At 42.5% G+C, this 25,270-nt stretch overlaps 1 protein-coding gene across 1 annotated transcript in view; it reads left to right on the top strand.

Moving 5' to 3' along the window:
• The first annotated feature begins 897 nt into the window (after nucleotides 1-897).
• The window catches only part of LOC129835064 (actin filament-associated protein 1-like), a 119,526-nt gene continuing 95,153 nt past the window's right edge, over nucleotides 898-25,270 (top strand). Inside the window, exon 1 of the mRNA XM_055900412.1 lies at nucleotides 898-1,369. Coding sequence (XP_055756387.1) covers nucleotides 1,351-1,369 — 19 coding nt within the window. The 5' untranslated portion in view covers nucleotides 898-1,350. The remainder of the gene's footprint in view (nucleotides 1,370-25,270) is intronic.

Genomic DNA, 25,270 nt, shown 5'->3' with positions numbered 1-25,270 from the left:
CCAATAATAGGGCTGGAGAGACCTGGTTTATATTCATTTAGTCCAGAGGTGTCAAACTCATTCCGTCGAGGGCCTTTTTGTCTTCTGGTTTTTGGTTGTTCCTTTCATTTAAGACCTAGACAGCCAGGTGAGGGGAGTCCCTTACTAACCAGTGACCTTAATTCATCAATCAAGTACAAGGGAGGAGGGAAAACCCGCAGACACTTGGCCCTCCGTGGAATGAGTTTGATGCGTGTGATTTAGTCGGCCTCTAAATTAAATTAAATTAGAACAGGACATCCAGTTTAAACCCAGTGAACAAATATGTAACTTTGTCTCATTTGTTGCTCTGGGACAAAGGAAAGAAGATTTCTGGGTGCAGTCTGGCTACTGAATGATTTTTCCACACTATGAATCTATTACGTTGAAACAGGTGCTGACGAAAGGAAGTGAATCATTCTGTGAATCATTGCCGTCATTTGATTCATCATGGTTTCGCATAGCCTGTAGAGTTGAGCAAACTGCCATTCTGTGTCAGTCTATTTATTATCTTGATAGGCCTATATGTTGATAGATAGTTATTATATCAGCTGCCTCAAATCCACTAGACTGGCTATTTAAAAAGCAAAGACCCCCACCCCGTATTATCTGTGATTGGGACAGCCCTTGTAAACTACGGCTGCGATTGGCTACTACTCTGTCCATCTCGTCTGTGTTCTTGACAGCTGGAATAGGCTTCTGTCACGTCACCCACGGAAAGTAGTGATGGGCATTTCGAGTTTTTTCGGTGAGCCGGCTCATTTGGCTCCGTTCACGTAAAAGAGCCGGCTCATTTGGCTCCCAAACGGCTCTTCGTTCAAAATGCTTAAAAAACAACATAGAACCATGAAATAAAAATGCCAATCTCCAATGTATAGCACAAAAGTTAGGCTGCCATTATGTCAGATCGTGAAATGCGCGTTCAAATACAGTTTTACCTTGCCAAATTATTAAATGGTCAGCATAAAAACAAATCAGCGTGGACCAGATTGACGTGCTCTCCTCTCCCCACTATGTATTGTTTCTGCAGTGAGGATTCACCCACTTTAGATCATTATTTTGTAACTTAACTGCAAAAAAAAAAAAACATTGTTTTGAGCTCAAAAAGCAGTAGTAGCAGTATGCAAATCAAGCAGCCAAAATGAACGTCTTTTTCACCGATGCAATTCCGTTCCAACATTCACCAAAACGATCCGGTTCGTTCGCCGATGACCCATCACTAAGGGAAAGGAAGCAAGGAGCATTACACGAGGGACGAGAGACGCATGAGAGTCCACAGCTAGCTTACTATACAGGATAAATAAGTACACGCCCTGGAAGTATCTAGGCTACATGGACAAAAACGGAAAAGGTAAGCATTTTTGTTTTACGCCTATAATTCTACTTTCATTCATTGGTATTCTGTCCGTGTTTGTTGATATACGTGTAGTCTAATAAACAACGCGCCTGTAACCATGTTTATACAGTAGCATAGCTTGCTATCACCTCGAAGGGTGTGTATCGTTTGTGTTTGGGGAAAATATATAAGGTGTTTTTGCTGTTGAATCTTCCAATGTATCATGTAAACAATATCAGTTCGTGGCGTTGTTTGTTTTTTCCCTTGTTTTGGCATAATACTTCTGTATAGGTTGTTTCTCTGCCAGTTTTTGTTTTCTCGTGAGAATTAAATGAGTTGTCTCGTCTGTCTCAACTCCAATTGAGCATTTCAATATAAATGGTCAAAGTATTCTACCTACAACAACTTGAATAAGGTTGCTTTGAGGGATGGAGAGGCACAACACAAAGGAACACGAGGTGTGGACCAACAGGGGGTCCTGCTGGATGAGCAGGTTGCAGCGTGATTAATTGATCGACTACCGAACTCAGACGGTATGGTGCCCGTGACCATACCTCATTGGCTGGAACACTGTGTAGGTGTATCAAAGGACTACATTTGCTTCCTGACATTGTATTCTTTCCTATAATTGTATTATTTCCTTTATGTGAACTGAGACAGAAATTGTACAGGTGGAAGCAAGTTATGGCCAAAAGCATCATTCCATGTAGCCTCCCAGTATGTGTGAAGCCTACTGTTTATGCCAAAAAGCTTTGGCTTTTATGGCACAGATGGTGAATTTACCCAGGAAACCACAGAGGGGCTGGTTCAAGCTCCAATCCTGCCGTACCCCCTCAATCACTAGAACCGTATTGCATTTTAACAAGCCTGTAGTTTCAGATGGGTAAAGATGAAGGGCATGGAACAAGGAAAGGAAATGCTTAACAGACTATTGAGATGCAGCATGGTAGGGATCAGCTGGTCTGGCACCCTGCAGCAGCCACTCGTGCTGCGAATTGAGACTGAATGGCCGGAGGGGGAGGGGGGATCAAGAAGCTCAGTTATTTAGAACAAATCCAATGAATGAAATATAATGGGGACACAGGATGGGGAAAATCTGTTGGGTTTGGATTAATCAGATTACATGTTTAGGAAGGGGCACCTTTTTGAAGGGATAAGCACTAACTGGAAATGACTCTTACCATGACCTGGGCCACTTATTAAATATTGGGTGAAATATGCTTTAACACCATTTGTAATTTAGTTGGTCATTCGGCCTATATATAGTCTCCATCTCTACCTTAGCTGATCTGTATCCCCCAGTCCGGTTGGTTTACAAGGAATTTGGTGGAAAAATAATCCCTGGAGTCTTTACTTCTACTGCCTTTGTTTTATTTTTACCCCTAATTGTGTGTGCCCGAGGCTCGGTATTTCCCCAGCTCTTTATGGAAGCCAAAGCCAATCCACCACAGTCAGTCCAGGCAGGCAGTCCCTGTAACAATGGACAATGGAAGGCAGACCTACTGTATACATCCTGCAAGCTCTTTGGCCGCAGTATTGGACCAACTCTCTCTTTTTTTTTTTGCATCCAAAATGGCATCCTATTCACTTTGTAGTGCTCCGGTCAAAAGTAGTGCACTACATAGGGAGTCATTTGGGACACACACTACCTTACACAACCTGGGAGAGGGTCGACAATGGCCGTGGAGCACGCACGTACCGTAGGTCCCCTGTGACAACTTTCTTGTCCCATGTCCCGATTGAAACGCAAGAAGTAGCATCTATCGAGTAGCAGGGCCTCGGTGGGTAATTTCCCGTAAAAAATGTGTGTCAGGGCAGGTTAGAATATGGCCGCTACTGTTGAGGGGTGGTATGGTTTTGAGTTAAATCTGAGGTGAAACCTTGATCCCCTGTCCATAGCAGTGGGAATTAGGGGTGCTGAGGGTGCTGCAGAAAAAAAGATACAAAAAGTAATATATAAAAAAAGGATCTCACAAAAGTTGCACTCTGGGCCTTTACTAGTCCTGTATTAGCGGACCGATTATAGCCGTCTGTAGCGTGGGCAACAAATTCTCGTCCTACACTAATCGACTGAGATTTCTGGCAGTTGGTTCCATTAATCCGACCATGTCGGTGCTGTGGGCGTTGCTGGTGATGTCACTATTGGACATCTGGGCCCCGGGGTGTGTGGTAGCGAGTTAGCGTGGGGCGCGCAGTGCAACCCAGCTGCGAGGGCTGCGATACGGTTCCCCCTGCCATTAATCCATGTCGTGAGTATTATCCCTGCCATCACCAACCCACCCGATCCCCACTGATTTAGTGATAACAGAAAGGGTAATACTACGACAGCATGGGTTCAATGTTGATCAAACGTTCGCACTGGGGCTCCTTCTCAGTTCCTCATCACGCAGGGAAGAGTAAGGTTAGCTCGGATTGGAACTGTGCCATTGCATCTCTCTCTTTCTGTCTTTCTCCATCACTGCTTCTCTGTGTGTTCTCTCATTCTGTAAAATAGATCTGTTCGCGTCTCTTAATTACCTTCCAACTCTCTCTGAATCTACTTCTATTCTCCATGCCTATCTCTGTCTCCTCTTCTCGTTCTCTCTCTCTCGCTCTCAAACTTCTGTTTTTCTTACAGGCTGGTGCATGAATTCTGAAGCGTCACTATTCATGTACTGTTGGGTCTTGACCTAGTAAAGGGGATTTTAAAATCTCTCTCTCTAGTGGTTACGAGTGTACCATACTTTGCCCGAGGACAGTGTTCCTAGACTCCCTCTGTCTGTGCTGTGTCTCTGGTGGGTACAGTGAGTCTGCTGTGCCTCAGGGTGGCGTTCTGTAGTGTGTGTCAGGGCCAGACGCATTACAGCAGGGCCAAGTGTGAAGGTGGAGTGCACTATGGGAGGATCCGTAGCTTTCTTTTTCTCGCTCGCTCTCATTCCTCAGAGAGTCTGTTGAGCTCCGCTGTCTTTAGTCCAGGTGTTTGCCTTGAGGAAAACATCCTACCCCCAATGGTCTGTAAGAAGACAGAATGATGAAGGAAGCATATGTGTGTGTGCGTGCGTGTGATAGAGTTACCCAGCCTCATTTTCCTCCTGCATAGCATAGCAGTGACTAAAGCAATGTATCAATTTATCACATTGTCCTTTGTTATGTAAGGATTAGCCTACCCTTCTGCCTGTCTCCCTGATAATGCCTCTAAGTATACCTGGGCATAGTTCCACCTCCATTACTCTCCCCACATCTCGCTACAGTCATTGGAACTGACATCTAGATTTGATTTAATGTTATGAATCATAGCTCCAGTAATAATTCAGACTTAAGGATCGCCTCCAGTGGCTGGAGCCGTCTAGCTGAAACCCTTGGCATGTCATGTGTCCAGGTGACGAAAAGTTCACGGGGGAGAAAATCTGAGGTAAAATGTGATTTGCGAGAGTGCACCCCTGTCTGGCGCTCGGTGCCTGTCGGTGCTTGTGTTATGAGTACCATGGTGAGAATAGAATACGCATGATTGCTCTGCTTCAAGTAGGGATACGAGGGACGACGTTCGGTTCGTGTTCTGACAAGGCCGGCATCTGGAGCTGAAGATAATGTGTTTTGATAGTTTGCGCTGCCTGACACAAGGTCATCATACTAGCGTCGGGGTCATTTTGATGACTCGTTTTTTCCAAAGCCGACAACCGAGTCTCTTCATTCCCTTTGATTTGATAGCCCTTTCAGCAACAGTTGTCACAGTTTTTCTGTGAATCATCTTTGTGATATCAGATATCTTACATTGATATTTGTGTTGAGTTGGATTCTTCTTGGTTAGACATGAACACACCGTATGCATGTCAAAACAACATGTTTTGAACATCTCCAATATCATTTCCCTGTTATATTACAGTAACGTATAGCTCTGGGTTACTGGAAGCCTCTCTCCAGTCCTGGCGGCTGTGTTTTGGATATGGCAAGCGTCCTGGATGTTTGTCCTCTGAATGATGTTCTCTGAATGATGTTATCACAAGATTAGCTCTCTCCTCACCCCTAGGCATTTCTTTCCCCTCACACACACACACATATACACACACACACACACACAGGCTCTATCCTTCCCCTCTTCTCCGTTCCCTTCAGGGCAACAAAAAACATGACTGAACTAGAACCTCAAAGCCTCGGTAAGTAGGGTTGCTGAGGGTGTTGCAGCACCCTCCGATGAATTGAAATTTATAGAAAAAAGTGTGAACTAGGCCTTCACTACTCCTGTTTGAACGGCGAACAATACTCCTCAGCACCTTCCATTAATATGTCATGAATCCAGATGGAGACTCAAGGCCAGGTAGAAAATCATTAGAGAGGGAGTGGAGAAGATTGACTTTCTCTATTGTCTGTGAGTACTACCATAGAGTGTTTTTTTTGTGTGTGTGTTAGTCTTTTCTTTCAGTGAGTTGTGTGTGTGTGTATATATATATATATATATGACAGCTGACCCCAGGTATTTGAGATAAACCCCCCCCAGTGCTGTGAGTCAGTGTCTGAGAGGGCATGAGGTGAGTTTTGCTACAGGCTCCTTCAGTCATTTGTGCATTGACTCCTCACAAAGAGCAGAGTGTGTGTGTGTCTCAGCTCTGAACTACTCAACACAAAGGGCGGAGGGGTGAGCACAGAAGAGTCTGAGCCCTTCCCTGCCTCCCATTGTTTGTCTGTCCAACTCCTCCCCTCTATCGGCCTTTCACGTTCACGCTATAATATTTAACACTAAAACACAGTATATAGAATTCCTCTGTCTCTCCATAAAATCTCTCATTCCTACTTTCTTTCCATCTGACCTAACCCTCACTTATGGTATATGGCTTCTCCCCAATGAAGTTTCTCTCTCTCTCTCTATCCCTCTCTCTCTCTCTCAATCCCTCAACCTCTCTAATTAGGGTCTCTGTAAAATAATGGTTATTGGTCTCCCTCCTTCTCTCTGCCTCTCCAGTCTTCCCGTGAGGAGAGGAGGAATGATTCCAGTTAATCAGACTGTGTCTGTCTGTGTCTACTCCCTGTCCCGTTGTCTGGTCACCCTGACCACCAAGCCTCCCCCACATGGTAGCAATTTGAAGCGAGGGACGAGAAAGGAGAGATAGATAGATGAAAGAGGGGAGGTAGTTAGCGCCCTTGCCACATTTATGAGACGGAGGTTGCCGGGGAAAGTGGTGCGGTTTGGGTCGGACCCAAAGTAGATCTATAAAGTAGAGGGAAGGATATAGTTTGAGAGAGAAATGATGTTCGCCCTCAGAGTGTCACTTTGCTCCTGTAAACGGCTATTGGATTCCGCTAATGGCTCCCAGATGCTAGGGAAGTTAGCACGGTAGGATCAAACAGTTTGGGCTGTTTTACGGTGTGGGATCGATGTTGGATGTGGTGTGAACATCTGTAACATAGCCAAATAATGTGGTGTTTTGGTCATCAACATGGACTTGTTCACAGACTTTGTTGATGACTTGGTTGATGTGTTCCATTGAGGGTGAGACTATGTTTAAAATAAGACTTATCTACAGTATACCAGGTTAGGGGAGAAAACTGTTATTTAGATCTAGGCCGAATGTCTTGTCATCCCATTTTCAAGGGGTCCCTCATAACACAGCTGTTCCTTTTGTAGGCATTCACACACGGGTCATTGGGTAGTAGTAAAACACACACACTCACACATTATAAACAGCTTCATCGGTGCATAAAGTTTGGGCTTGTAAGAGCATGGTTCTACAAGGTGAAGTCCCGTCATTCTTTCACTAGGGTAGTTTGTCTCCCTGCCCTTTGCCTTTCATCCTACATATTTTCACACATGGCACCTGCCTGCAAACACATCTGCCTGCATCCTGTTCGATCTGTGCAGACTTGCACAGAAATGGGCATGGCAGTGGTACATCTTCCACGTACACGTGCACGCATGCATACACACTCACAAGCGCGCATACACACACTAGTGTTTCATGGTATCCTGAAACCTCTGTACTTTTTCGTTTTTCGATACTAGAACATGAACGGTACTAAAACCTTTGTTACTTTCTTTCCAACGTGGCTCACGTTGTATACCGATTGAGAGGATCAAGTCTGTCTATCAGCGCAGGCGACGTGCCTTTATTGCGTGGAGTGCACCGCTCATGGCTCTTGCCTGCTCCGCTTACTCATTGCTAGAGGACTGGGAGCTTGGGCTACATACTTTTTGCTTCCCACTCATGCGCACAGAAGTTAGCACACTTGGATAATGCGAACATGGCATTTAGAAATGTTGAAACCGTTAATGTCCATACAGGCTACAAAACTTTACTTCCAGATTTGTAGGCTAACTTTTGTTGCTAGTTTACAGTAGAAGCTAACATCAATTCACTACCTTAAGTACTTTGTGATAACCATAACACAACATTTGGTGATTGTCACCCAAAAAACGTTATTAGCTAATTAACTTAATCATCTCTCCCTCACGTCTAAAGATACATTTCCCCTTTTGTCTGTCAGGTATCTCTCCTCTCAACTGACTGTGTGCGAATGTGACCTGTGCATGATGTCATTATTGGTTCTTAAAGAGACAGGGCACACTTATAAAAGAAGAGATCTCTACTTCTATGCAAATGTTGTTGATCAGTACAATAATATAAGTCCCAAATGGAACAGAAACGGATTGTTTGTCATCTGTAGTCCCGTGAAAACAGTGAGTAACTCAGTGCACGCTCAATAACTCAAGCATGCATGCATGCATTCCTATTGAATATGCATTCACCTGTATTGTGAATAGAACTAGGCTTGATTTTTACATAGTTTATCGATAGAGTTACCAATCAAATACATTATTACCGTTACGTTTTATGTAGTTAGATTGGTAAAAGCAAAGTCTTATTTAATTGTTTGATTGTATAATTTATTAATTAATGCAGACGTGGTTGTCTCAGATTTTTTTCTGATGACAATTTTGGAATGTAGTGATATTGAACTCAAAAGATGCCCAATGATTGAACAGAGAAGTAGCCGAGTTTATATGTCTGGATCAAGTGTCATTCTGTGTCTTTGGCTAATACGCCCTTTGTTGTCGCGGTATCGTGACGGTATCGAGTATCGTGATCCTAAACCTGGTATTGCGTCAAAATTCTATTACCGTGACATCACATTCACAACGCAGTGAATTCTCTGAATTTGTTTCCCTGTTGAATGACCTATTCAATCAGAACCCCCAAAATGCTGCAATTGCGGTCTTCCTGGCCGTAGCCCTCAGCTACAACTGTCAACACCAGACAGGGAACGGAACCGTCACATTCCTCCAATCCCCTTTCCTGGAAGACACACACACCACATTGTCAACATGAACATGAGGCTGTCTGTCATATTCTTTCAGCGCTCATCATCCCTCTCGTCTCATTCGTCAGCCCTGGAATGACTTGGCTTGTTGATGGGATGCTTAGGCTGTGGCTCAGCGTGTGTGTGTGTGTGTGTGTGTGTACTGGAGGTTGTTGTAGCCTCTCCCAGGGAGCTTGTACCCTATTTGATGTGCAGCGGTATCACCCTCTGGGCTTTTTAATAAAGACGTCTGTTATCTGTAATCGGGCAATAACAACTAGTCTCTCTGGGCTGAGAGGGGGTCCTTCTCATATCCTAGTAGAGGAAATGTAAATGGGATTGAGCTGGAAACTGTGTGTTTTGGGTAAGGCTGTAGTTTGTGTTGAGGTCCGGACTGGACTTCTTCTATTAGTGCATCTGTACTGGTACTAGAGGTCGACCGGTTATGACTTTTCAACGCCGATACCGATTTATTGGAGGACCAAAAAAGGCCGATGCCGTTTAAAAAATAATAATATATATATATAAAAAGTATTTGTAATAATGACAATTACAACAATACTGAATGAACACTTATTTTAACTTAATATAATAAATCAATAAAATCAATTTAGTCTCAAATAAATAATGAAACATGTTCAATTTGGTTTAAATAATTCAAAAACAAAGTGTTGGAGAAGAAAGTAAAAGTGCAATATGTGCCATGTAAGAAAGCTAATGTTTAAGTTCCTTGCTCAGAACATGAGAACATATGAAAGCTGGTGGTTCCTTTTAACACGAGTCTTCAATATTCCCAGGTAAGAAGTTTTAGGTTGTAGTTATTATAGGACTATTTCTCTCTATACCATTTGTATTTTATATACCTTTGACTATTGGATGTTCTTATAGGCACTTTAGTATTGCCAGTGTAACAGTATAGCTTCCGTCCCTCTCCTCGCTCCTACCTGGGCTCGAACCAGGAAGACATAGACAACAGCCACCCTCGAAGCAGCGTTACCCATGCAGAGCAAGGGGAACAACTACTCCAAGTCTCAGAGCGAGTGACGTTTGAAATGCTATTAGCGTGCACCCCGCTAACTAGCTAGCCATTTCACATCGGTTACACCAGCCTCATCTCGGGAGTTGATAGGCTTGAAGTCATAAACAGCGCAATGCTTGAAGCATTGCGAAGAGCTGCTGGCAAAACCCACAAAATTGCTGTTTGAATGAATGCTTACGAGCCTGCTGCTGCCTACCATCGCTCAGTTAGACTGCTCTATCAAATCATAGACTTAATTATAACACAGAAATACGAGCCTTAGGTCATTAATATGGTCGAATCCGGAAACTATCATCTCAAACACAACATTTATTCTTTCAGTGAAATACGGAACCGTTCCGTATTTTATCTAAAGGGTGGCATCCATAAGTCTACATATTCCTGTTACATTGCCTTCAACCTTCAATGTTATGTCATTATTACGTAAAATTCTGGCAAATTGGTTCGCAACGAGCCAGGCGGCCCAAACTGTTGCATATACCCTGACTCTGCATGCAATGAACGCAAGAGAAGTGACACAATTTCACCTGGTTAATATTGCCTGCTAACCTGGATTTATTTGAGCTAAATATGCAGGTTTAAAAATCTATACTTCTGTGTTGATTTTAAGAAAGGCATTGATGTTTATGGTTAGGTACACGTTGGAGCAACGACAGTCCTTTTTCGTTAATGTGCACCGCATCGATTATATGCAACGCAGGACACACTAGATAAACTAGTAATATCATCAACCATGTGTAGTTATAACTAGTGATTATGATTGTTTTTTATAAGATAAGTTTAATGCTAGCTAGAAACTTCCCTTGGCTTACTGCATTCGCGTAACAGGCAGGCTCCTCGTGGAGTGCAATGAGAGGCAGGTGGTTTGTCACGTTCCTGACCTGTTTTCTGTTGTTTGGTATGTGTTTAATTGGTCAGGGCGTGAGTTGGGGTGGGTAGTCTATGTTATGTGTTTTCTATGTTGGGTTAATGGTTTGCCTGGTATGGTTCTCAATTAGAGGCAGGTGTGTGTCGTTTCCTCTGATTGAGAGCCATATTAAGGTAGGTTGTTCTCACTGTTTGTTTGTGGGGGATTGTTCCTGTGTCTGTGTATACCACATGGGACTGTTTCGTTTGTTCGTTCGTTTTAGGTAGTCTGTTCGTGCGTTCTTCGTCTATATGTAAGTTCGTTTGTTTCAGGTCTGTTGCCTTCGTTTATTGTTTTGTAGTTTGTTCTAGTGTTTTGTCAGTGTTTCGTCTGTTAAATAAATTCAGTATGTATTCATCACCCGCTGCGCCTTGGTCCGTTCAATCACCACAAGACGAACGTTACATGGTTAGAGCGTTTGACCAGTTAACCCTCAGGTTGCAAGATTAAATCCCCGAGCTGACAAGATAAAAATCTATCGTTTTGCCCCTGAACAAGGCAGTTAACCCACCGTTCTTGGCCGTCATTGAAAATAAGAATGTGTTCTTAACTGACTTGCCTAGTTAAATAAAGGTGTAAAAAAAACAACGGCCAAATCGGTGTCCAAAAATACCAATTTCCGATTGTTATGAAAACTTGAAATCGGCCCTAATTAATCGGCCATTCCGATTAATCGGTCGACCTCTAACTGGTACAGTAAATTGTACTGTATAGGGTTGCTTTTGAATTGACCAAAGCTATAGTAACATTTAAATACAGAGCTGGTTAGAGAGCGAGACTGAGAGAGGAAGAGAAACAATGACAAATGGTTTGATGAAGAATGCAAAAACCTAAGAAAGAAATTGAGAAAACTATCCAACCAAAAACATAGAGACCAAGAAAACCTGAGCTTTCACTATGGTGAATCACTAACACAATACAGATATACACCACTGAAAAAGAAGGAACAGCACGTCAGAAATCAGTTGAATGTAATTGAAGAATCCATAGAATCTAACCACTTCTGGGAACATTGGAACACACTAAACAAACAACACGAAGAGTTCTATATCCACAATAGAGATGCATAGATAAACCACTTCTCCAATCTTTTTGGCTCTATAACAAAGAGCAAAAACATAAAGATGATCAATTACAAATCTTAGAATCAGCTATTAACACTAGAACCGCCATAGGCCAACGGCCACTGATGTTTGATTTTGTGAATAAAGAACTCAGCCCAAAAAATCGGCTATATCACGCTCCTTCCCTGACTTTTCCTAAGTGTTTATTTTATCACTGCTCATTTGTCCGAATTTTGTAATCGCAAACAAAGTATTTAGAGCCTTTTTCCCATTTTTTTTTTCTTCTCACACCTATTCGTAACTTAACCCGCCAAGACAATGTGCTGTAGGACGTTGGTACCCAGCCAGGCACTAATGCGTCTCTCTCTCCTCACTGAATGAAGGATAAATGAATCAATGGGCGATAATTGTGCACCTTACTTTACAATTGAATTTAAATGAGGCCTAACTGAATGACGAGGTTGATTTAATTTGCAAAGACATTGGTGTAATGATGAGTTTGTTATGCCTATTTATCAGCAGCAAATAATTGGACTTGATACCATTCTCCTTTGCATTTACTTTGTAAAAATAAGCTGTAACAGGACTTTTTTTATTTACTGTTATTCTATTGCTAATCAAATGTATTGTACGGGGAAATGAGAACATGCTACGTGTTGCAGTAGGCCTTTTTCGAAAGATAAAAAACATGTCCTAGACTCTATCCAACTTAATGAGCGGGAAACAAACGACGCCAGTCAGCCTGCACAGCCGGTCAATTGGAACTACATCTAAACTATACCAAAACAAATTTCACACATATTAAGAGTTAGCCTACAGGCAAGATTAAATGGACAATAATCTGATGAGCATATTATGCCGTTTCTATGACTTACCTTTGTCCATGAATATCCATGTTGTCCATGCATTCAGCTCATGACCACTCACGTGGCAGCATTGCTCTGGCTGCTAAGTGGAAACTAGTGGTATAACGAATTTAAAATGTTAAACATGCTGTTCTGTCATCAATGGATGAATAGGTGATATAAACTAGACAGAAACTGATAATGTTGTATATGACTTCACTGAACTGAATGATGAAGAGGGGGATTGAATTTAGAACAATAGTGTAATCTTGATGAATTGTGGGCGGTCTAATTGTTTTATTATGAAAGGCTGGATATGGTATATCATTTCCCCTCGGAGAGTGAAATCAGACACTGAGTGCAACATGCCATTGTGAACTACACACTTTGTAAGCTGAACCAAACGAATGGACGCACTGACAGCATTGCAAATGCTGCAGAATTTAGGTGAGTTGGAGGATCAGGTGTTGAGCGTGAAATCGATGTTGCCGATGAAGAGCCTTCATCTGATTCTGATGTCTTCGAGCCTCCGCCTCCGATGCCCGAGCCTCGCCGTAGAACAACCAAAACCGAGACGGGAGTCTAGGAGGGATGGCACAGTTTGGGTAGAAACTGCAGATGTTGCAGCACATCAGAGATTGTACTGTTGCTCATGCGCACAGGAAAGGAACCAGTAGGTGGGACATGTCTATGGATGAACTCTGAGCATTTATTGCACTCTTGTATGTCTGCGGGGCGTACAACGGAAAGAGCACGGATATGGAGTCATTTTAGTCTGATGGGTATGGGGTGGACATTTTCTGAAAGACTATGCCACGCATTCACCTCAGAGAGATTATCCGACACCTGCTGCAGGTGCACACAAAACGAGGCCCATGAACTATGTGCATTGCAACCGATTTTTGTTTGTGAGGCTTGCTCACACAAAGCCCCGAAGCTGTGTGCTGACTGTGGACCCAAAGCATAAAGAGATGACGAGATTTGATTCATGCATAAAGGCAAGCGTATAAGTGTCCCGCCTGCTCCCGCTTCCCCGCTCTGGCGCTCGAGGGTCCAGGCTGCCATTCATTACGCACACCTGTCACCATCATTACGCACGTCAGTGCTCATTGGACTCACCTGGACTCCTACACGTTGTTGATTGCCCCCCTCTATATCTGTTTGATCCTCAATTTTGTTCCCCGTGTCAGCATTATTGTTGCCATGTCATTTTGTTCCCCCCGTCCAGACGCTGTTCTTGTTTTGTTTGATGTCCGTTTTCCATTAAATGGTCACTCGCTGTACTTGCTTCTCGTCTCCAACATCGGTCCTTACAATAAGGGCACACTACAGTGTCCGATATAAAAACAGTCATTTGTTGATTGTATCTTGTCATCAATATATTTCCACTAATAAATATTTGTATTTATTTATTTATGCAATTCATCCATTAAAATTGTTCATGCACTGGTGCTTTTATTTATGAATACAGCAAATCATTTCACCTGTGCACCTGGCTAGATATATTATTAATAATAATATTTTTAGTTTCTACTAAATAAGCTGTATCTGGACTTTATTAATTGCTATAACTCTAATACTAATCGAATCTACAAATACAGATGATCAAATGGATTACACTAATGTTTTTATTGTAAGGAAAACTAAAATAGGCTATAGGCCTATGCTTTCTCTAGGACTTTGTGGTATTATATAAAACCTATCCTTGACTCTATCTAAACAAATATCAAAATACAAAAAAATTGTTATGTTTCCAAGAATATTTCTTCATTCAAGGAATCCTTTATAATAGTTGATGCACTATTTATCAAGCGTTGGTGCTTATGTTTGCTGCACCTTGCAGGTTGATGTGCATATGCTAAAGGAGACGCCTGGCAACGTACTGATGGGCTGAAAGGCCAGGTATTTCTAGTGTTAAAGACTACCAGAACCCACTGGGTTCTCCAATTACATTGAATGAATTACAGGACAAAATACAAACACTCCAAACCAAAAGGCCTATGGTGTTGATGGTATCCTAAATGAATTGATACAATATACAGACCACACATTCCAATTGGCTATACTTAAACTCTTTAACATGTTCCTCAGCACTGGCATCTTCCCCAATATTTGGAACCAAGGACTGATCAACCCAATCCACAAAAGTGGAGACAAATTTGACCCCAATAACTACCATGGGATATGCGTCAACAGCAACCTTGGGAAAATCCTCTGCATTATCATTAACAGCAGACTCATGCATTTCCTCAGTAAAAACAATGTACTGATTGCAAATGTAAAATTGTCTTTTTTCCAAATTACCATACGAAGATCACGTATTCACTCTGCACAACCTCATGCAAAAAAAACATTTATTTCCACTGGGCTGTGGGGTGAGACAGGGATGCAGGTTGAGCCCCACCCTCTTCAACATATATATCAGCGAATTGGCGAGGGCACTAGAACAGTCTGCAGCACCCGGCCTCACCCTACTAGAATCTGAAGTCAAATGTTTATTGTTTGCTGATGATCTGGTGCTTCTGTCACCAACCATGGAGGGCCTACAGCAGCACCTATATATTCTGCACAGAATCTGTCAGACCTGAGCCCTGACAGTAAATCTCAGTAAGACAAAAATTATTGTTATCCAAATCCAGGATACATTAAATTCTACAACTACCTAAAAGGAAGTGATTCCCAAACCTTCCATAACAAAGCCATCACCTACAGAGAGATTAATTTAGCGAAGAGTCCCCTAAGCAACTGGGTCCTGGGGCTCTGTAGACAAACAGACCCCACAAATCCCCCAGGACCCCAACACAGGCAGACCTGGCTCTCAAGAGAAGACAAGCTATGTGCACACTGCCGACAAAATAAGGTGGAAACTGAGCTGCACTTCCTAACCTCCTGCCAAATGTATGACCATATTCGAGACACATATTTCCCTCAGATTATACAGGCCCACAAATAATTATTCAAAAATAAATCAAATTTGTAAAAACTCCCGTATCTATTATGTGAAATACCACAGTGTGCCATCACAGCAGCAAGATGTGTGACCTGTTGCCACAAGAATCAAAAATATATTTTGATTTGTTTAAACCTTTTTTTTTTTGTTTACTACATGTTTCCATATGTGTTATTTCATAGTTTTGATGTCTTCAATATTATTCTACAATGTAGAAAAAAGTAAAAATAAAGAAAAACCCTTGAATGAGTGGACATACCTAAACTTTTGACTGGTACTGTATATTTAAAAATCGTGCATGTCTTAATTTGCTCAATTTAACGAATAACATGCGTACTAATATAGGCAGTTCATGCGAAGGATTGTTACCTATAACCAGGATTGCCATTACAAATATTACATTTTTGGCAAGCAATTATTATGATTCATCCTATATTGTCCCTAACATCATTATCCAATAGCATCAGATGTGGGATACACGCTCATACACACTCCCCACCCTTTCCCCCCCACAACCAACCACAAGCCCAGATGTTCAACAGTTGTTCCATCCCCGAGCCCAACTCAAGAAAGGACTTGACGTGCAAAGGCATATACAGTTGTAGCTGTTTGAGAATGCAAGAATGGGGAGATTTGATTAACCTTTTACGGGGGCAGCCCGACACCGGTACACTTATGACAACATCCAGCTCAAAGTGCAGGGCGCGAAATCTCTCTTTTTTTTATATTTAACTTTCACACATTAACAAGTCCAAGACACCAGATGAAAGGTGCACATCTTGTGAATCAAGCCAACATGTCCGATTTTTAAAACGTTTTACAGGGAAGACAAAATATGCAAATCTATTAGCTAACCACGTTAGCAAAAGACACAACTTTTCTAACTCCATCAGTTTCTTACTCCATCAGGTGCTATCACAAATTCGACCAAATAAAGATATAAATAGCCACTAACCAAGAAACAAATTCATCAGATGACAGTCTGATAACATATTTATTGTATAGCATATGTTTTGTTCGAAAAATTTGCATATTTCATGTATAAACCATAGTTTACATTTCAGCTACAATCCGAAATTGCACCGAAAGCAGCCATAATATTTGCAGACACCAACGTCAAATAGCTAATTACTCATCATAAAACATTTCTGAAAAATACATAGTCTGCAGCAATTGAAAGACTGGCATCTTGTGATTCCAAACAATATTTCCGATTTATTAAATGTTTTACAGCGAAAACAAAATGTATCGCTATATTAGCGTAGCTACAATAGACAGACACAATTGGGCGCCCACGGCCAGTTCACATGCACGACAGATATATGAAATAACATCATAAAATGGGTCTTACTTTTGCTGATCTTTCATCAGAATGTTGAAGAACGTGTCCTCTGTCCAGATGAGTCGTTGTTTCGATTCAGAATGGCAAATTTCCCTCTTCAATTAGCATTGGCACTAGCCGAGTGGCATACATTTCTCCAACGTAAGGACGGAACACGGCAAAACTCCCGAATAAAGTTTCAATAATCTGATTAAACTATATTGAAAAAACATACATTACGTTGATATGGTCACATGTATCAAAAACAATTCGAGCCGAAGACGTTAGCCGTTCGTTACCAAGGCAAAACAGAAGTCAATCCCACTTCCTTCAGAGTACCGGAAGTGGACGGTCACGTCAAAGAAATAGGTTTTTTTCCACCACAGACCAAGAGGAGCACAAAAATTTCTTCTCTGACATCCTCTTTACACCAATAGGAAGGCGTATAGAGTGTCAGCAGACTCCTAAGTGTTAAGACCATGTATAGGCATCAAGTTGAAAAGAGCATCGATTTCTGACATTTAACTTCCTGGTCAGGAAAAGTGCTGCAGAAGGACTTCTGTTTCACTCAGAGAAATAATTCCAACTCTTTTAGAAACTAGAAAGTGTTTTCTATCCAAAAAGAATAATAATATTCATATTGTGCGAGCAAGATTTGAGTAGGAGGCCGTTTGAAATGGGCACGATTTCACTGGCAACTCAACACTTTGCCTTGCAGCCATAAGAAGTTAACCAATGTCAAGTCTTAGCTGATGGAGCTCAGATACACCCCTTTCCCCTGAAACACACGCTGGTCCTCCGTTGTGACCATTTTCCCAAGCACCTCTGTGCAGTCAGACCTTTGATTATTTTGTGCTTCCAGGGCCACAATAATTTGCCCCCTCTCAGATTGTACAAGTGTGACCCCATGGGTTACTGAAGCTAGTGTTTCCAGCGCTGCCACTACCTGGGTGGTGGCACCCCACCGGAATTCCCACCGGCTAGGTACAAGGTCGTCAAGGTTCTCATTAGCAGCTTTGAGAAATTCCTTGTATATTATGCTCACCCATCTGGGGGCTTTGGCTTTGTTGGACCAACCCTGCCAGGCAGGCTCAGACTCTTGAGGGGGTGGTGCTGTTCGAGTATGTCTCCGGCCGTGTTTATCTTTCTGTCTTGGCTTAGTATAGGCGACTTACAGTAGGCCTATAAAACAGATAAGGACTTCTCCTTAGTGTATGAGTCGCTCAGGTGGGTGTCTAGTATATAGGGTTGGGGAACCGTTCCATCATGATAGAACAATTAATAATTAAACTATATTTATAATTTATTTGTAAATGTATAAGCCCATATCAGCACGCAATTGAAAGCTCTCTTTGTCACATCTCCTGCTCGCAGACACACATGAGCTCTGGCATTTGCAACCATTTTCCTGTTTTCATTTACTTAACTCCACACTTTTCCAAACATAAAAACACACACCCCACCTTCCATCACAGACACACCCGCACATACCCACATACTGTGCCTTCTATGTCCCCTGGTTGCTGTGTTTTTATCTCTACCATGTTGATTCCTACCTCATTTCTGGCTTTTTAGTACTTTTGTGTTCCATTTCCTTATATATGAAGGTGTATTATTTCAATAGTAATCCTTTCTTCTAATGCTGTCTTATCTATTTATATAAAACTATAAATAGAAAGTTCAATACTAATTATTTTACAACATTCCCTATCTTGTATAGTGTGTTTGTAGTTTATTCCTTTATCAATTGTTGTGTTTTGTTTTCCTATTATTAATATCCCTACCATGGATATGATTGGTTGTTCCATTATTCGACGACTCTATGGGAACTTTGTAATATTTACAATAGCAATGGAGTAGTCTTGGTGTCTCGGAACAATTGGTTATCAGTATACAGTTTATTGGCTGCGAGAGCTACACGTTTCTCTTTTAATCTATTCAGCTTGGAAGAGTGGGTACAGAATTTTGCACCGTTCTGCAACTCACTAACTCTCTTCGTCTTCCTCCTTTTACCTCTTTTTCTTTCTCCCTTTCTCTCTACTGGGAAGTAACTATTACACACACAATCGTGTGTACGTTAATGTGTGTAGCAGCTGGCCAAAGGGCCATCCCCTCAGTACTGTGTGTTATAGTTCTGTCGTGCACTCAAATATGATTCGCCCTCTCATTGCGTTACAGAAGTGGTACTCAAAGTCGGGGTCGCGACCCCACAGTAAAAAAAATTATGAATAATAATTATAGGTATGGGATGATATACAAACATTCTTGAGAGAGATTTGAAAAAGAAAATGTTATTGGGTAAATGTATTTATTGGTTTCTGTTCATTTTGATAAGAGATGAAAATGCAATGAAATTAATGTTTATTTGTTGATGTAAAAAATTTAATTGGCCGATTTTTAAGGTTCTGCCATTTAGATTTGGGATGGGCTTGAGACAAAGACTTCATTAAAAAATGGGATCCCTTCTGAAAAAGTTTGAATACTGACTTCAACCTGACTGGTTGCCAGCCATACACTGCTCCAGCACAGAAATCAAAGAGTATCAAAGCATATTTGACACCCGCCTTAATTTCCCAAGTGCTGTTCTTTCCAGCCTCATCAAAGCACCATGGAGTTTAAAAAAACTACGGGGAATATCTCCATCATGGAAGTGCCTCAACAAATCACCCGGCAACCGGCTCGGAAACAGCGAGTGAAAACACTTCCTGTCGCCATGCTGGGTGGGTGGACGTTGGGTGTGAGTCATCGTTCAGCCCCCCCCCCCCCCTGGGCCAGTGAGTGACTCCATATTCCAGATGGGGGAGGGAGGGTTGGCATCATCAGTTGGCCAGACCATGTGCTTGCAGTCTGAGGTGGGTTGGGTGTGTGGACTCACACAGTCGTACTGAGACTTGAGTGATGATCACACACACTTTTCTGGTACATTACAGGTTCCTGATATTCAGCCTAGGTCCATTAGTTTCACTATAGCACAGAACCTCCTTTTTGATTAGTGTTGAACCCGTCATCCAAGTGTGTTTTGAGTGGACACCTCACCCAACAGAGAGTTCAGGGAGACCCCAGCAACTTGTGCCCCGAAACCACATTATTCAACTGTGACACTAAAGAGGGAGTGAGAGCCAGAACAACATTGAGAAAGGAAACGCTGGAAAATGATAGTGACAGAGGAGAGATTGCACTATAAGAGATGATAGGTGGACATTCTGTCTCAACACCCAACACACACGCACACATTTATGGTTTCTTGCTTTACAAGACTAGGGCATGTGTTCAGTGCAATAACAGTGTCTTCCTCTCATCCAAGGATCAACCAGAGGAAATTGCACAGCAATCTCCCTGCCGACTCCCCTGGCCACTTTGTCTCTGCTAGAGACCAGATACAGTATTAACACACACGCAGAGATGGACACATGCACGCACACTCAAATCGTCTGCCGGGAGTGCTGTTATTGAACACGTGGGGGGCGGTCTGTCTGACAAATGTGTGTATGTAAACATATGGCGTGTACGCACATGTGTATGTTGTAACTGTTGTGGAACAGTCAATCCCTCAGGGTGGGGTTGAGATGTGTTTTGGTTCCTGGTATTTTACCTGCACTTCCTACTGTCCCTCTGTTTTACTTTTGTCTGAACTTTTGTGTCTGACATTGACCCCCCCCAAAAAGTTGAGTACTCTTTCTTACTGTACTGTAGTTGCCAAACGTTCTCTTTTTCCATCTTTCTTCCCTCGTTCCGGTATGTTTGCCATGTGTGGTTTTCTCTGGGCTGTGTTCGTGTTAGGAAGGCTCTACGTTATGTTAGTGTGTGTGTGTGCACGTTTGTGTGTTATGCTGGTGTGTCAGCCCTCTCGGCCCTAATTGTTATTTACACAAGCCTCAACACTAATGACCGACTCAGTCAATTTCATGCAAAGTTTCCTTTTCATTACTATTTTAACCCACTTTATCCGCAGACTGTAAATGTCAACTATTTCTGGACGGAATCGCTGTTTTTACTTTGATAATGAGCGTGTCACACCCTTTCTGTTTTGAAAAAAAGAGGGTCAGGAGGGGGAAAAAAAACGTGGACGGTGTTTACAGTGGAAGACTAGCTGTGGTATTTCCATCTCACCTTCTCCTGTGTGTGTGGCACGTTATTATGCGTTTATTGGCACCCTTCGCTCGCCTCCGGTCTCCCCCGGTTCAGGGGTGCTTTAGGGAGGTGTGGTCAGGGTTGGCCCGTGCTCCAGTCTCTTGTACAAGGGTGTGTCCCGTTGTCCTGGAACGCTCGGTTCACCAAGGTTTAGAATCCTTGAGTAAATAATAGTTCCATATGTATTTGTGTTAACAATAGGAGGGGGGGTCATGGGGTGGGGGGGGGTGGGGGGGGGGGGTGCATACACAGACATTAAAACTCTCAGACAGAAAACCTACATCCAGACTATTTCTGGACCGTAGCTCTGCACTATTTCCACCATCCATCTTTTAGAGGATTACATTCACGTCATTGTCCCATTTTCAGCAGGATCTAATAGTCGCCATTGAAGTCTAAACAGTCCTATTTTAGGGGGAGCTGCCTTCTCTCCCAGAACAGACAGTACTCTATCTTCTCATATCCCTACAAGGAACAAGTTGAACTCCCATCCCACCTTCATCCTGTTTCAATCCTTCTCTTTACTCCATCAAGCATTCCACAGGTGCAGTCATTTAACTACAATATACTGAGGGGATTTTCCTACAGGAGAATGAATGTTACAATTTACGTCACCCAATCCTGTTTCAGTCAGAAAATGTTCAAGATACCTAATCAATCAATCCCTTTATGTTTTTCTTTTAACCTTTTATTTAACTAGGCAAGTCAGTTACCGTCTACCCCGGCCAAACCCGGACGACGCCGGGCCCATTGTACGCCGCCCTATGGGACTCCCAATCACAGTCGGATGTGATGCAGCCTGGATTCGAACCAGGTACTGCAGTGACACATCTTGCACTGAGATGCAGTGTCTTAGACCACTGCGCCACTCGGGAGCCCTGTAACTATTTGTGTTGGGTTGTAACAGGAGCAGAGGCAATGTGTAGTAATTATTGTGACAACGTCAGTTAATAATGTAATAGGACACATAACATTGTGTTTCCTCACATGGGACAGACTCCCGTGTTTTTCTTAGCTTTGTTTGATGTTGTAACGGAGCGCAACTTGATATTTAGATTGCTTCCCTTGTATTTACAGTGAAAGAAGTCATCGAGATGATACGATTTCAATTCAAAATAGTATTTGTTTTCCCAGCAAATTGGGGGGGGAAACGAATGAGAGAGGGAGAGCGAGAGAGAGGGAAAGAAAGAGAAAGCTAGTCCAGTGGAGCTGGCGTCCGAGGCTTTTGAAGTAGCGGCTTTGTGGCCTTGCACATGCCTCCGTTTCACTGTGGCAGCTCAGAACTCAAATGGGTCTCTCGCTCTCTCTCTCTGTGTGTGTACATTTGTGCAGCCTCAATGCATGCAGCCAAAGAATTCACTGACTACACTGCTTCCCTCCTCCTCCTCTCCTCTCATCCCCCTCTCCTCTTTTTGGTACAGAAGCGGTCGTTATCGTTGGCTAGTATTGATTTGTGCCTTCTCATCTAGTCCATCTAGTTGGATGAGGATCAACATGTGTTGAGGTGTAGATGGCATCGGTACAGAAGCGTGAACTAACAAACTAGCGATACTAACAATAGGGGGGAAAAAACGTTTTGCGAACGAAAACGGTCATTTGGACCTACACACGTTGCTCGACAAGATGGAAAAATTAAGTCACATTACTTCAGCTCAGCGTTACACCGATCAAGGCCTCCCCATGGTTCACTAACCAGACTGCAAAGGCATATGGCCATATTTAGTATTTACGACTCGAGTCCACATGTATACAGCTGTGTATTCTACTGGAGTATTACAGTATCCATGGCATCTCCCACAAGAGGCAGGGGTTCGATGAGCTCATGCTAATTCCACTGAAAGTGACACACGTACATACCCACGAACACATGCACACACACACACACACACACACACACACACTGCCGAGAACTATGATGTCATCATATCCTACACAGAGGAGGCCGGCTGCTTTGATCCAGTGCAGAGCCTGCATGGAGAGTGTGTGTGTGTGTATTTCTATGCTGTGTGTGTGCGTGTGCATGCTTGTGTGTGTTTTGCACCTAAGAATGTGTATTTTTTTGAACCGCTCACAGTTTGAGCTGACCCTGAAACCCTGTAGCACTTTTTGCCCCAACTGGCTTATAACAAACAATTAAACACGTCGTAGTACACTGAATCCCCACTGTAAGGAAGGTCACATCATACATACTCAGTGAGATTTGCTCCTAGCTACCCTTTTTAAGAATTCTGAAACGTTCAACATAACAAGACATTACAGCTCAATCCCGTAGCCCTCCCCCTCTATTTTGCACAGTCCTGCGAACCCCAGCAAATTGTAGCGATATCCCAATTCCACTTTGAGCGAGGCATAGTGCCTTTTCAGGCCTCTAGCTAGCCCTCCAAATGAAGTGAATCGAGAGAATAGTGTGTGATTGCGGCCCGCAATTCGGGGCATTCCGGCATGTGGGCATCCCATTGGTTGCTGCATGTGGCTTGTGTTTTAAGTGACACTTTTTGATATTCTGTATTTCCCCTGATTGTCTGTGCGATTTTAAAAAGTGTGTCAAAAGGCAAATTAAAAGTATGATCAGAATTTTTCGTTTAGGCTATGCCATCATTGTAGTATAATTAATGTCTGTTTTAGCTTAAAATGTATGTGCAATCTGAGGCGTTGGACAGCAGATGTACACGCCATTCCACCTCCCTTTTTCAAAGCTGTGAGGAAGTGATGTAATAAATAAACCGCAACGTTAACAGAACTGTAGGAAAGTAGTGCTCGGCAGACGTGGGTGAAGGACACTTTCTACCTGTGTCACCCTCGCCTCCAGCCTGTGTAATATCACAGGAGTACTAGCCAACTAGCTAGCTAGTACACTGTGTCATTTGCCCCCGACAGCCGAGCACCTGCACGCTGTAACGTAACAGAACTGAGGGAAAGCAGTGTTCAGCAGGCATGGGCGAAGGACACTGTCTACCGGTGTCTTAGCTAGCTATTGGTGTCGGCCAATTGCCTTTGTAGCATTACCAGAGTACATTCTAGCTAGTACAGTGTCATTCACCCCGCCTGATGCAGGAATGCCCACATGCAGGAGCCCCCTGAATTGCAGGCCGCAATCACACACTTCTCAATCGACATGCAGACTTTCTATTGAGTGATTCCCAAAACTCCCATGAAGCTCTGTGACCAGGCTGGAGAGTTGCTTCAGAAAAGATGGCTGACAAAAATACTTGGATTGAAGCAAATATAAGTAATTATAACTTCATAACAAATCATGCAAAACATTTACAGTTAAGAGGAATACTAGAAAATCCAGGCCTCGAGTGACCCCCTTCTAACATTTAATATATGCTATCTGAGTTATTTGTGAGTTATTTGGCAATGGTACGAGTTTTGGAAACCTCAATCTGCTCTTTCCGATACTATATAAAAATCAAAACATTTTACCTGCATGTGACTCTGTAGGAGGATTTTAAAAAGTCACTTTTTGGCACTCCGGGGGGAAACAATGACATGTGATATCGAAATTCTTAAAAATGTGTTAGTCTTATTTATGAAAAGGAAAGGAGGGGGGCATGACTTTAAAATTGGCAGAGATATATTTGAAATTCGTATTGAGTCAAAATGACTAACTTAGCTCTTCTAGTGTTAATGTAGAGACAAAATATTTGTAATGTTTTTTTTTGTCAAGTTAATTTACCAAAATCGCTATTTAACAAGCTATCAGAGCTTACATTAGCCAGCTAGCTAGCTATACATTTTGCTAGCTTGCTATATGAGCGTTAACATTTGCATGAATTGTAATTTGTGTTGTTTAATGTTGTAGGGACTCTTGAGCCAACCAACAAACCAGGCTGTCATCTTGTGAAACCCAGTGGATGTAAAGAATCTATTTAAAGCATTTACTGCAAATTTAAATAACTATTTTGTTAGCTTGCTTTGCTGTTCATTAAAACAAATCTAAGTCAATCACTTGTCATTGTTCTTTATTGTAGTAGTGTTAACATTAGAGATTGAAGATATTTGTCATGCAATGCAGCTGAAGTAACGTAGCAAACTCTTTTCTTGCTTGTGTGTAGTGGAGGATAAAAAATAACTGTATGCCTATGGATTCGTAGCTATGTAGCCGATCTGTGTATGTGTAACACAAGCATTTCGCTACACTCGCATTAACATCTGCTAACCATGTGTATGTGACAAATAAAAATTTGATTTGATAACCGATGTGAAATGGCTAGCTAGTTAGCAGTGGTGCGCGCTAATAGCGTTTCAATCGGTGACGTCGCTTTCAGACCTTGAAGTAGTGGTTCCCCTTGCTCAGCAAGGGCCGCGGCTTTTGTGGAGCGATGGGTAACGATGCTTCGTGGGTGACTGTTGTTGATGTGTGCAGAGGGTCCCTGGTTCGCGCCCG

Source organism: Salvelinus fontinalis, chromosome 36, assembly GCF_029448725.1.
Source record: "Salvelinus fontinalis isolate EN_2023a chromosome 36, ASM2944872v1, whole genome shotgun sequence".
Taxonomy (NCBI): Eukaryota; Metazoa; Chordata; class Actinopteri; order Salmoniformes; family Salmonidae; genus Salvelinus; species Salvelinus fontinalis.
This window is presented reverse-complemented; position numbering and strand designations above follow the sequence as displayed.